This window comes from Carcharodon carcharias, chromosome 12 (genome assembly GCF_017639515.1).
Source record: "Carcharodon carcharias isolate sCarCar2 chromosome 12, sCarCar2.pri, whole genome shotgun sequence".
In the NCBI taxonomy this organism is placed as follows: Eukaryota; Metazoa; Chordata; class Chondrichthyes; order Lamniformes; family Lamnidae; genus Carcharodon; species Carcharodon carcharias.
In genome coordinates this window covers 78,816,552-78,831,137 of record NC_054478.1, presented here as the reverse complement: position 1 = coordinate 78,831,137, position 14,586 = coordinate 78,816,552, and the positions used below count along the sequence as shown (strand labels likewise).

At 43.7% G+C, this 14,586-nt stretch overlaps 1 protein-coding gene across 1 annotated transcript in view; it reads left to right on the top strand.

The window, feature by feature from the left end:
- Positions 1-12,296: 12,296 nt before the first annotated feature.
- Positions 12,297-14,586, top strand: part of col28a2a (collagen, type XXVIII, alpha 2a) — a 146,023-nt gene continuing 143,733 nt past the window's right edge. Inside the window, exons 1-2 of the mRNA XM_041201288.1 lie at positions 12,297-12,401; positions 12,543-12,701. Coding sequence (XP_041057222.1) covers positions 12,548-12,701 — 154 coding nt within the window. The 5' untranslated portion in view covers positions 12,297-12,401; positions 12,543-12,547. The remainder of the gene's footprint in view (positions 12,402-12,542; positions 12,702-14,586) is intronic.

Below are 14,586 nucleotides of genomic sequence, written 5' to 3'. Positions count from 1 at the left end.
TTAAAATCTTTTTTTAATTTCCTCAATTCTTCAGTTCCCTGAGGCAGCTCTGTGCCCTAAGGGAGCTTTCAGTCTGCACACCCACGCATGCGCAGACTTCAGCGCTTCCTGCCCCCATCCCGGCAGCACTGAGCTCGTCAACATACCTTTCATGTTGGCTGGCCGTTAGTTGGCCAGCCAGCGTGAAATCGTGGTCGAGGGCTGATCACAGGGGGCAGTGGGCGGACCATTTTCCAGCCAATCCTGGGCCTGCCCAATGACCTGAAAACCCTGCCCTTAGACAGCTGATTAGGTGTAGGCATGTCCTGGGAAATTGACATGTAAATTCGTACTTTCTGAGGATTTTCCTATTTTATCTTCCAGATGTGCAATGTAACATGTAAGGCAAGGGTTCCAATTTGTATTCAGACAATATCACTTAACATAATCCATCAATTTTACTGAAAAATGATTGAACACAACCTCAATCATGATTTTTATTGGGATCAATAGACATATTACACTCCTTGTCTCTGTGTTTAGCTCTCCCTCTCTCTCTCTGTTACTTGTCCTGTCTCTTTGCTACTCCCTCCCTGTCTCTCTTTGACTCTTTCTGTCACTCTTTCTATCTGTTTCTCTCTCATGTATCGCTTTTCTATCCCTCTTTCTCTCACTACCCCCATGTACATTCTGAGTGGCTCCAGTGACCACTCCCTCAACTTCCTTTTCCTCCAATTATCTTGCTCAAAACTATTCTCCCAAACTCATCTACACCCTTGAATGGCTAATTCCTGTATAAAAAAACTGATCAGCTGCTTATGGGAGTTTGAGGAGTGGAGGAACTTCCTATACATCACATATCGATCAGTTCCTGGGTTCTTGAGCAGCCAGTCAGTGTTTAAAATAAGATGCTCCTTCACACCCTGTACTCATGAACAGTTGGTCTAGGTGAATTTTTATTTAGCAGCTTCGCAAGATCAAAAGGGTAAATTAAAGCTGCATCAGTTTAATATTGATTGCCTTTATGTCTACCCCAGTAACTGTAGGATTTAATGATGATTTATGCCAGTCCTATCACTAGATTGCAATTGTATCATTTTGTTGTATGCTAATCAAAAGTAGGATTAACATTTTCGTTCTAACTTTAAAGTGGTGACAAAGCCTCTTTAGCTTACTATGAAAACTGTATATATCCTGTGAATGAGTTAAAGCTTGTAGTCAAACAACTATTTTAGGTAATATTCGTGAAAATGATACCAAAGCCCTCATGATTTATATCATCATTTGAACCACATAACTGCTGCTAAGTAGTCATTATTCTATATATCTTGAATCAACCACAGGCATATTGGAGATTAGAAAATTTGATTTGGAGGGCCAGAAGCAGATATTGATTTTTAGTCATAACTTTTCAGTTTATCATTCCTATCTGACAACTTCATTATACTGATTGTTTCAAGCCTATAGGAGGATAATGAAACTCCACAGCCCAGAACACACCTGTCTTAGGTAATAGTGACACCCGGACCTTTTGCTAGACAGACAGTAATATCCTGACCAAATATGCATGATATCATACACACGGCCACAACCTATATGCTGATTAACCTCTGACCTAGCAGATGTTCACTTTAAACCAGATTGTAACCTATAACACTAGCCAGAATGCAGTGCTAAATTCCACAAAGCAAATAGTTTCAGGTAACTAGTTATTAGATAAGTAACAACCCCAATTAGACCTGTCTTTACAAGTTTGAAGAACCGAACAGCACAGTTTTATTACTGCAATGATAGAAATTAATCACTAATTTATTTTCTCTGGGTTTACACTGATAAATTACATATTATAATCATTTGCTCTTCAGAGATAAAGGATATATACAACATAAGTATTGACTGCAATTGACTGCAGGGCCTCTGGCAAATGACATTATAAATCATGAGGGCTTTGGTATCATATTTCACGAATTTTAATAATAATTAAAATACCACAGGTTATATTTATTTATTATTGCAACCTCATAGATGCCTTTGTTGTGAATTTTGTGCTCATCAGACTGAGGAATATTAGTACCTGGAAATGAAACAGTCTCCTTTCAGGCACTCGATATCAGCATCATTCACTCTAGGTTAGTACATTTAGAGTCAGCTTCACCTTCAGAAGAACAACCCTACTGTACCAGTTAATGTTTTCCTATTTTCCTTGGTGCGGTTTGTGGACTGAATCCGCAACTTTTGTGTAAATTAGTGGCCATTTTGAGTTGAGTTCCTAAGCCTGTGACGGATTGATTTGAAACAGTCCAACTGATTCCAGGTAACCTCTATGTGCAACAGGCAGGTGAGACTTCCATCTTGCACTGGATTTGAACCAAGAATGCTACCTACTGTACCATCAACCCTCTCATAAATTTTTCATTTAAAAGACTCAGAAAGTCAGCCATAAGAAATGGATAGGTTGTACTGACAATTAATCAAGTGAGCCTTCTGGGAAAGTGTTGGTTATTTTCAGTATTTCTTTTAAATTAAACATGATATTGATTGCTCTGTAAAACTGCCAATTATGGTGAGCAGTTTGCTGAAAAATAATGGCATTTGAACAATGCTCACCATTATTAATGTGCACTTAGGCCAGCAACTTGTACTGAGGAAGCAATATCTCATGAATTGTGAATCACCACAAGTTGCTGGCCAATTTGTGCAGTTCCAACATTAGCTTCTCAAAAATGGCATCTGGGCTTATTGTCCTGTGAGCTTCATGAAGTTGCCACATTAATTGCCCATTAAACTGCCACAGGAAGTTATGTCTAGCAATTGTTGATGTAAGTACTGCTTCGTGATGATTGTTAATAACCATGAATTAACTCCTCTGACCCAGGAATTGAACTATTATAAGCATGGAATTTCTTTCCTTCAGGTTATGAATTAATTTAGGAGATTAGAGCACTTTATTTAAAGATTTGAAAATTTAAAAAACAAATTTTGCATTAAAAAAAACTGACTCTTTGTTTTCCTCTGTCTTAATCCAATCTTTCTTTCTCTTTTTTTGGTGGCATCATCCTGGGACCAGGAAGGTAGGTTTGACAGTGGAAATGGAAGGGAATTCAGAAATTCTGGCATTGGGTCAGTGGTTCCTTGAGTTCTGGCCTCCAGGTGATCTTCCCAGAGGCAGATAATCACTGGTAGAGGCAGTGGCGGGTAGCCAATTTGTGGGCTGATTGGAGGTGCACCAGGATCTTCCCAGTGGTGGACACAGGTGCTTGCAGGCAGCTTACCATCACTGGGGGCAGCTTGACTGTGGCTGGCCAGTGAAGAGGGAACCCACAAGGCCTCCTATACTTACCCACACTGTACTGTAGCAGCCTTGAACAGCAGGCCACAGCTGCAGTTACACATCTGGAGGGTTGGCCTGGCAGCTGTGTCCAGAATTTATGTTTGAAAAATTTAAACCTCGAGCACCTCAATCTCGTTCCAATCCTGCAGTGGCAGTACCCAGCTCTGGCTGTTCCATTTGGTGGGTAAAATGGCTTCTGTCTCAATCCTTTATTCACAAAGGAAAGACATCAGAGATCACATGACTCAGATGTCACATGTGCATCTGTCTGTCTCCACACAGGCACTGCACACGTAATCTTTAAAGCATTCAGGTCCTTTAATGGTACACATGTCATTTTTTATTGGTTGTTCATCTGGTGTTTTCTGGTTCCTGGGGTGACTTTACCCCTCCAGGGAATGAAATTGCCATGGTAAGTGTTTCTGCTGATTGTTGCATTTGTTGGCGAACAGTTGGCCCTTTGGGACTGATGGTCGTTCCATTCTTTGTTCAGTTTGTGAAATCAACTCTTCCTCATCAGTTGTCTGCAGTGAAGGAGCAGTTTCTCTGTTTGCACATATGTGTCTGCAGGTGCAACAATATATCTGGTTGTTCACTTTCACCCTGTACGATCAAGGTGACAACTGCTTCACAAAGGTTCCAAGTTGCCAAGAGAGCTGACTTTTGTTGAATGTTTGCACTCTGACAGACTCTCCAGCTCCCAGCTCTGGCAATGATTTGGCCACTTAATCAAAGTGAAATTTGACTTTCTGCCTTTTCACTTTGATTTTGTCACTCACTCCTGTTACTTCTGGCTTCAGTAGTGTTTTAGCTAAGGGAAGAGAAGTTTGGGTGCAGCGTGGCATTAGTTGCTGGACTGGGCTATTTTCCATGCTTTCAGTAGGTGTGTTTCTCCATTCTAAGACCACTTTGTACTCACTTGTGTTGGGTCTACTCGATTTTTTGATGGTCCCTTTGGCAATTTTCACTACTGCCTCGGACTTTTCTTTTGACCAAGGTGTTGTGGAGGTGATGTTTAGTGCTAAGTTTCCCAATCAATCATGAAGTATCTGAATTATTTGCTTGTGAACTGAGGGCCATTGTCACGCATCACAATGTCAGGGATGCCATAACGGCTGAAGTGTGCTTTGATGCATTCTACAACCTCAATGGCAGTCTAACTCCTAGTAATCTGAATAGTGGTTGATGATGATGAGATAGTCAGTTCCAAAGAAAGTGAAGAGGTCCACTCCAAGCTTCATCCGTGGTCTGTCTGGAATGTCATGAGTCATGAGCAGCTCTTTAGTTTGATTAGGTTGAAGTTCATTATAAGCACTGCACTGGCTGATGTGGTTTGTAATCTCGTTGCTCATATTTGGCCAGTAAAGCACTTCTCTTGTCTTCCTCAGACTAGTCTCAATTCCTTGATGGCTTGCATGGATGTGCTTCAGCATCTTTCTTATTATCTCCTTGATGACTCTAGTTCCTTTGCACAGGATGCCATCTTGGGCAATCTCTATATGCCTAATACTGTCTTGAAGCAACAGTTGTGCCCTTAATGGTTTCCAGCCACCCTTTCATCACTACGTTCTGCAGCACCAGGAGAGTTGTATCTCATTGCATAGTTTGCTTGATCTGAGCAATACACTTGTCTGTCAGATTCAATGGGCTGCATTTTACGTGCCTCCAATGGACGTGGTTCCAGCCAGGTGGGGGTGTGTGGATGGGCGGGGGGGTGGTAGCATGTAAAATATGGTAGGTGCCTATCGCACCAACTTTCCACCCACCCCTAAGCTGATCGCCATAATACGGGGTTTCGCTGCCAGCCCACCCACCATATTTAAATATGTAATCAAGGGTCAATTAGACTTGTTGCCAAGCCAATAGAACCTGATAATACACTGCCCACAACATAAAATCTTTGGTATGGGCAGCTAGGCAGGAGCGGGCAGCCCGATTTTTTAAAGGGAACCTTCAAAGGGCAGGAAGGAAGAGGGGCTTCGATCATCAGGGGCTGCATGTTGCAGACTGGGGACAGCCTGCCTAAGATTGAAACCCCTTCTTCATATACCTGCCCCCATCCTTCAGCCCAATACCCCCTCCACTACAAGCCATGTCCAACACCCTCCACACCCTCCCTGAACAGCTGAAACACTCCCTGACCAAGATCCTGGACTAACCAGCTTCAGGGAGCACTCAGCCTTCATCTTCTTCTTAAAGTCCTGATATCAGATTGGCCAGCAGCTCCAGAGGGTGGGACTTCTTCCCCAGTGAGGGGCAGAAGTCCCACTGGGCCCTTGTTAAGCTGCTTGCAGCATGTTATGGCTGTGGGGCGGGCCAGCGTGGAATGAGACGGCGCCAAGCTGACTTAATTCTGGGTAGGTGAGCTGTCTGTGTCCCCATTTTATTCAGCCCAATGTCTCTGCTGGGCTGATGGCTTCTAGAACATGTCATGCTGTTGCTTTTTGTTGAACTTGGAAGATTTCACATTCTTTACGAACGCCATCAACTTCCTTCAAAGGGTGTGCAGCTCGGAACAGCATGTCGGGGATGTACTTCTGCTTCCCTTTCTTGTACTTCACTTCCAAATAATATCTCTGTAAACAAAGTAACATCGTCTACAGACACTTTGGAGCAGGTAGAAGTGATTTGAGAAGGATGTTTTGAAGTGGTCTGTGGTCAGACTCTACCATCACTTTGTCTCTCCCAAACAAGTACTGATTAAAATGTTCATAAGAAAAGACAACAGCCAGGTACTCTTTCTCATTCTATGCGTAGCATCACTTAGTTTGTGTTAATGCTGTGAATCCAAATGCAACTGGTTGTCCTTGCTGCATGAGGGTTGCTCTAAGTCCTGTTTCGCTGGCATCACACTGCAGAGTGACTTCATCATGGACACAATAGTATCTCAGCACTGACTTTGTCATCACGAATTGTTTGATACGAGTGAAACTCCTTCTTGTTCTGTGCCCCAATACCACTGAACATCCTTTACAATGAGCTTGTACAGAGGTTCATATTCTGATGACAAATTGGGCAAGAACTCGGCTAGGTAGCTCACAAATCCAACAAATCATTGCACATCTGCTGGTTTCTGCATCTTTGCTACAGTTCGTCCTCATAGCAGGATCAGGATGAAGTCCTTTTGCTGTCAGTACATGACCTACGTACTTCAGCCATCTTCAGGTGCCGTTTTTTTTCTTGAATAGTTTCAGGTTCATCTGGCGAGCGGTCTTCAGCAGTCATGCTAGACTCTGATCATGCTCAGTGATGGCTCCTTCCATCGTATCTCCACATCCATAGACTAGCAGATCTTCCACGATTGTTTCCAATCCTGGAAGATCATTGACTATCTCATGCTGTCTGCATTGATGCTCTCCCGGAGCAGTAGAAATGCCAAACAGTATGTGCAACCATTGTACCTCCAAAATGGCATCCAGAATGTAGTCAAGAAGCTGCTGCTTTCACAGAATTACAGAAATTTTGCAGTGCAGAAGGAGACCATTCAGCCCATTGAGTCTGCACTGGCTTTCTGAAAGAGCATTCTACTTAGTCCCACTCCCCTGTCTTATCCCCGTAACCTTGGGTGATCGCTTCATCTCTGTATGTCCAATATTCTTTTAGAGCAACAGATGTGTCCTTGATGGTTTCAGGCCATGCTTTCATTACAACTTCCTGTAACACTTGAAGAGTTGCATCTTGTTGTGGACTTTGCTTGATCAGAGAAAGATGCTTGTCTTTCAGATTCGATGTCTCTGCTGGGTTCATGGCTGCCAGAGCATGTTGTGTTGTTGCTTCTTGTTGAATCTAGAAAATTCCACACTCTGTACAAGCAGCAGCAGCAACATTCCTCATAGAGAAGGCAGCTCTTGACAGCATGTTGGTGATGCACATCTGCTTCCCTCGCTTGTACTTTACTTCCAAGTGAAGCCTCTGCAAATGAAGTAATATCCTTTGTAAATGCTTTGGAGCAGAGAGAAGTGGTTTGAGAAAGATGCTTTGAAGTGGCTTGAGGTCAGACTCTACCATCATTTTCTCTCTCCCAAACAGATAGTACTGGTTGAAATGCTGACAATCAAAGATAATAGCCAGGCACTCTTTCTCAATCTGTGCATAGCGTTGTTCTGTTTGTCTTAATGCTCTGGATTCAAACACAACTGGTTGTCCTTGCTGCATGAGGGTTGCTCCAAGTCCTGTTTCACTGGCATTTCACTCCAGGGTGACTTCATCATTGGCATCATAGTACCTCAGCACTGATGTTGTCACTAGTTGTTTGATATGAGTGAAAGCTACTTCTTATTCTGTGCCTCAGTACCAATGAACATCCTTTGCAGTGAGCTTGCGTAGAGATTCACACTCTGATAACAAATTGGGCAAAATGTGGTTAGCTAATCCCCAGTAGGTTCACAGATATTCCAGCAGATCCAACAACTGTGTGAGTGCTTTATTACAGAACTCACACTGATAGGATTTCTCCCATGTGTGAGTGCATTGATAGACCAGGAGATATACTAACTGTGTGAGAGCCTTTTCACGAACCTCACACCTGAATCATCCAACTTCACTTGCCAGTATCCATCCTTCATGTTTAGGATGGTAAAGACCTTTGCCTTGGCAAGTTACAGCAAAATTTCTTCTGTGGTTGCCATGATATAGTGGGGTCTCTGCAAAGCTTTATTGAGGTTCTTTGGATCTCAGCTTTCCAAGTTTTTTCACTGCCACCATGCTGCTAATCCAGTTTGTAGAAGTTGTCACTTTTTTGATTACTCCCATCTATTCAAGTTCCTCTGCTTATCTTTCAGGCTGGACTTGAGGGCAGCTGGAATTCTCCTTGAAGATGCTGAGTTGGTCACACAGTCTCATCTACTTCAAAATGATATTCACCAGGAAGACAGCCAAGATCTGTGAAAATATCTTTGTAATTTGTCAAGATCTGTTCAGCAGTCAATGGCTTGGTGTCATGCGAAACAGTGCAAATCTCTTCTGATACATGGAGGATTACCAGTTCATGCTTCTGACTAATTTCACCTGCGATGAGGGGATTTTGCTTATAGATTAGAAAATCTTCCTTCTTTCCAGAGCATTGGGGTCTCAGGTTGTCCTCTTGGGGTGAGCATTGTTCCATCATATAGTCTCAACTTTGCCTTCGATGGCTTCATGTTTAGGTCATTATCTTGAGCAACTTCACACAGGTCTGTGAAGCTCATGATGTTGCACATAGCACCAGTGTCTATCTGACACTCCACATTAACTTGATGCTCTCTGTCTGCAGTCATCATTCCAATAGTCACAAGCGTTTTTTTACCTTGAGACTTGATGTGCCAACCTGTTCAAGGGTGTAGAGTGATTCATCAAAATCATCATCCAACACTTCCAGCAGCCATCTAAATAGGCTTGTTTTGCTTATTTCCAGCAAAACACTTTGTTTGCAAAGTGATTCAGCTTCTTGCAGTTCGAACACTACTTTCCTCACGCTGGACATGTTTCCTTTTCTTTTGTGTAGTGTCCCCCACAATATTTACATTGGGTACTCTGGCCTTGATCTTTCTGCTGGCTTTTCCATAAATATTTCTTCCTTTTCTCCATTGTCGTGTGCTTGGAAAGTCTGAACTGTTTCTCAGCATAGCGCAAAGTTCTCCCATCAATACTCTTCAGCCGGTGATTAATCACTATGGAGCTTCTGCGCATGTCAATAGCTTTCCTTTGAGTAAGTTTCTCTTCTCTCAGCAGACGTGTTCTCATGACAGGTCCTCTTGTTCCTAAAACAATCCTAATCCTGATCAGATTATCCTTCAATTGCTCAAACTCAGAAGATTCAGATAGACAGCTCAGTGTAGTCACATACTGATCAGTATCCTCCCCCACTTGAGCTCTGGTGTTGAACACGTAGCGTTCATAGATAGTATTACTAGAAAGTTCAAAGTCAGTCTCCAAGACCTCCAAAATTTCACAAGACTGTCTTTTCTGCTCCTTAGTGAGGTCTAGGGTGCAACACAGCTTGTAGCACTCTTTGCCCAGCACTGATAACAGAGAGGGAACTCTTAATTTGTTCCGATTACTTGTTTAACTCCATATCAATTTCATAGCTCAGCCATGAGACTGGAAGAATTTCCAATTTATTCTCAAATCTGCCTTCAGGTCCATAGGAGCCAGAATATTCAAAGCAATACTGACTCACCCAGCAGTCAATGTCCTGTACAAAGTTGCAGACTGAAGTTTTAATTATTCCCTGCTGCTTCTTACAGCAGCTGGTTCTCTGCCTGCTATCAAAATCCACTGAATTTTAGCTGCACACGACTGGCCCCATGTTCCATGTGGTGGGTGAAATGGTTTCTGCCACAATCATTTGCCCATAAAATAATAAGATCAGAGGTCACATGATTCAGAGGTCACATGACAATGGCAAGTTACAGTACACATCAGGCAACCGTTCACAGAGGCGTTTCTCCAAACACTGGCGGTGGGGCTGCCGTCCTTCTAAAACTTCTTTAATTGGAAAGCAGACTGAAAGGCAGCCTTTTAATTGGACCCAGAAATCATCCCCCCTTAATTATTTTTAAAGGGGACAAGGTTCTGCTCTTTATTTCTCTTTCTGCACTGATTTGATATTGGAATTTACCCACTTTAATTCACTCTTCTTCTCAGTCTTTCCACTGTTCCCAGATGGCATGTTGCCCTCACGGTACTGTTAACAACTTCCAGCAAATCAGGTGGAAAAAATGTTATTTTCATTTAAAAGAACAAATCAAAATAATAGGGCATGCCCTTCTCCAACGAAATCTGGCCCCACAAGTTTACCTCACCTGTTTGTTTCTGGAGAATTGCAAATTTTACATTCTCATTCAGTATCAAAAAGGGTGTAAGGAAAAGTCCAGCAAATACAGACCAGTCAATTTATCCTTCATGGTAGGGAAACTTCTAGAAACAAAAATTCATTACAAAATTAACAGCCATTGGACAAATGTGGATTAATTAAGGAAAGCCAAAATGGATTTATTAAGGGCAAACTGTGTTTAACTAAACTGCATCAGTTTTTTTTTGATGAGGTAACAGAGAGGGTTGATGAGGATAATATGATGGATGTGGTGTACATGGACTTCCAAAAGGCATTTGATAAAGTGCCACATAACAGGCTTGTCAGCAGGGTTAGAGTCCCTGGAATAAAAGGGACAGTAGCAGCATGGATATGAAATTGGCTGAGTTACAGGTGAATAATTGTTTTTTTGGACTAGAGGAAGGTATATATAGTGGGGCTCCCCAGAGGTTGGTGTTAAGACCCTGGCTTTTCTTGATATAGATTAATAACCTGGACTTGAGTGTACAGGGCTATAATTAGAAAATTTGCAGATGACACAAAACTTGGAAGCATGGTGAACTGTGAGGAGGATAATGATAAACCTCAGGAGTACATAAACTGGCTGGTGGAATAGGTGGACATCTGGCAGATGAAATTTAATGCGGAGAAGTATGAAGTGATTCATTTTAGTAAGAAGAACAAGAAGAGGCAATGTAAAATAAAGGATACAATTCTAAAGTGGGTGCAGGGTCAGAGGGGCCTGGAGGTATATGTGCACAAATCATTGAAGGTGGCAGGGTGGATGAGAAAGCAATTAATAAAGCAAATGCAATCATGGGCTTTATAAATAGGGTTATCAGGTACAAAGCAAGGAATTTATGAAAAGCCTGTATAAAACACTGGTTTTGCACCAACTGGAGTATTGTGTCTAGTTCTGGGGATAAGACTTTAGGAAGAATGTGAAGGCATTGGAGCGGGTGCAGAAAAAATTCAAGAGAATGGTTCAAGGGATGAGGAATTTCAGTTATGAGGGTAAGTTCAAGAAACTGGGCTGCTCTCCTTGGAGAAGAGAAGATTAAGAGCAGATTTGATTGAGGATTTCAAAATCATGAGGGGTCTGAGCTGAGTAGATAGGGAGAAAATGTTCCATTTGGAGAAGGATCAAGGAATAGGGGACACTGGTTTAAGATGATTGGCAAAAGAAGTAAAGATGACGTGGAATGCACTGCCTGAATGTGGTAGAGAGACAGATTCAATCCAAGCCTTCAAAAGGACAATTATTTGAAGAGAAAAAAATTGCAGGGCCATGGGGAAAAGGAGAGGGAATGGTAATAGGTGAGTTGTCTTGCAGAGAGCCAGCACAGGAATGATGGGCCAAATGGTCTCTTTCTTTGCTGTAACCTGTGATTCTTTGCTTTATTTCCTCCTTATGAGCACATTTAGAATGGGTTTCTGGGTTAAGTGGCCAGAACACCCTGCAATTATTTAAGGGACAATTAAGTGCTATGATGATTTATTATGAATGGAAATTTAGGTTCTGTTAGATGGATAGTCTAAAATGGGACTTATGTCTATTTTATGATGTGAATATTAGCATCAAATTTCTTAGTGCCCACTGTATCAAGCATTACTCCTTTGTTGAAAGGACTCTATAGCCTCTTTCATGACTTCCAAAGTGCTTTACAGCCAATGAAATAGTTTAGAACTGTAAGCTGGAGGTATACAGTCTCAGTATTACAGTGGCTGTTATATCGCATTCTAACTTCACTCTTAAGTTTTTGATATAATTCGAACCATACGTTGGATTGCGCAAAATTCACTTTATGAAGTGAATACTTGTCGCAATTCAATTTCATGACACCTGTGTATTTTGTTCTTCCTCTCTTGTTGCAATTCTTTTCAAATTAAATTGCAGCTTCACGTTGCAGCCAATTGTCTTCGACACTTCAGTACCATCCTCGGGCTGTCCCGCCTTCACTTATAAAGCAGGCGAAGTTTGCCCAGAAATTGAATTGACATTCGGACACTCGACCAGTGTTATCCTGCAAATGCTTGTTTTGTTTCCCGGTCCGCGCAGGGAAAAGGCTGCTGAGAACTCCCACACGTAAGATGTGACATTGTTCAATGCCTTATCTCATTTACAGTTATTACAACATTGATTTAAATTCATTGCCGCCTACGACATTTTGGTTGTGCACTTTTCAGCATCTTGTCAGGTTTGCGGCAGGTTTCTCCTGCACGGTTCCGAAAGTTAACTTTAAACAATTCTGCACCAAAAATAGAAGAAAAGCGAGAACCTACCTCAGATCCGTGAGAGTATGTTTAATCTGCTAATTGAATGTGGCAAATCGCAGTTTGCAATATAACTTGTCATTGCATATATCAAAACTGACATTTGGGTCCGTGAACTCGATAAGTTGTGTGAGGAGATTTCTAAATGCAGATTTATTATTATAGGGGCAATGAAGGCGCTCTGTCAGCTCTCGTGGCTCCTGTTTTGGGCGGGCTACCAGCAAGTTTTATCACAAGACTATGAAGAACGCGGCGACGGACATTTGGTTAGAAGGCAAAAAATTAAGTACCTCTCATCCAGTGAGCCTGGAGAAAATGAACAAGGTTATATCAAACTTTTATTTAACTTTGTTGTTTATTTGACACTTTCTCGCTTTTTGCCCAAGTTTCCTCATTCATAAGTCTTGCTTTATGTGCGCTGGGTGTAGGGTAAATCCTATTGTCCTGCACTGGGAACCACCCCACAATGCGATTTGAACCGCAAACTTGGGTTGGTTCCGATTGTCTTACAATAATAGGTGCCCAGGAAAAGAAACAAGGATTAAAACCACTTCTAACTTCTGGTTAACTACTGTACCAACCCACGCTGACCCCTCCACAGCACCGCCCACCCACCAAACCCCCATGGGAGCCCCTCCACACCCCCACAGGAGACCCCCCCAACTACCCCTCCAATGGGACGCCCCCACCCTCATCCCCCAGGGCTCTCCCTCAACTACTGACACCCCCACCCCTGCTGTCAGGCACCCCCACCGACTACCCAAATGCTCAACGCCCAACCCCCCAGACCACCTGAACTCCACCTGACTGCCCATCTCCCCCCGCCCCCCACTCTGCCGATTACGCGACTCTCCCCCCGACTGCCCAACCACACCCCAACTGTCTAACAAACTGGCTCCCTGATTAACTTCTCCCTGGCTTGAAAGTGGCTGGACATGTAAAACTACCTGATTTATGGCAGCCAGTGCTGTACATAAGGGGGCGTGGCCTCCTCGCAACTGCTTCTGCAGCTCTCAACAGAAGGCCTCAGTAGCACCTGCCGTACACAGTTTTCACCCGGCCTGATTTGGAAGGTCGGGCGAGAAAGGATCAGAAGAATTTGAAGGTATGAAAGTAGGAGCGGACTGGCAATCAGAGTCGGATTGCCACTCCGCTTAAGTTCATGCCCAATGTACAAATTGAAATATTCTCCCCGACTGTGCAGAGCTGTGAATTCCTAACTGAAATAACATATTCAGTGATTTATTTTACTTTACAACAGGAATACTATATAAATTCAAATTAGATAACTCTAAATCACCCGAACAAGCCCTGAGTAGCACAGCTTCTGTGTCTCACTCACAGCACTCCTGAAACTCAGCTCAACATTTTGCTTGCTTTCCTTCCCCACTCTGTCTGTCTTGCTCTGTCTCTCTTCCGCTCTGACTCTCTTTCTCTCCTTCCCCAATCTGTCTCTGTCTATCTCTCTCCTTTCCCACTCACTGTCTCAGTCTCTGTCTTTCTTCTGCTCTGACTCTCTTTCTGTTCTTTCCTACTCTGTCTCTCTCTCCTTCCCCACTCTCTCTCTCTCTTCCGCTCTGTCTGTCTCTCTCTCCTTCCCCACTCTGTCTCTCCATTTCCTCTTGTTCTCTGCTCCTCTCCCTCTCCACTCCATCTTTGTCTGTGTCCCTGTCTCTCTCCCTCTCCTTTCCACTCTGCCTCTCTCTCCTTTCCCCCCTCTCTCTCCTGACTCTCTTCTGCCCTGTCTCACTCTATCACTCTCCTTTCCCACTCTGCCTCTCTCACTCTTTCACTTTTCCTACTCTGTCTCTGTCTCTCTCTCCTCTCTCTCGCCGTCTCTCTCCCTCTCTCTCTCCCTATCTGTCTGAGGTCTGGACCCCTTCCTGACAGTCTGCAGGGGCCGAGCCCTGTCCCTGTGGGGGGTGGGGTATGAAGTTCAGGAGGGGCTGTGCATGGAGCCATGGTGGGGGATTGCCGCAGATGGAACCCACGTGGGGAGGGAGCCGATAGAACTGAGTGGGTGGATGGGGATGGAACTCGTGGGATGGGGCCACAGATGGATCTAGCTGGGCGGGGCCGTGGGTGGAGCCGGCTGGGCGGGGCCGTGGGTGGAGCCGGCTGGGCGGGGCCGCGGGTGGAGCCGGCTGGGCGGGGCCGCGGGTGGAGCCGGCTGGGCGGGGCCGCGGGTGGAGCCGGCTGGGCGGGGCCG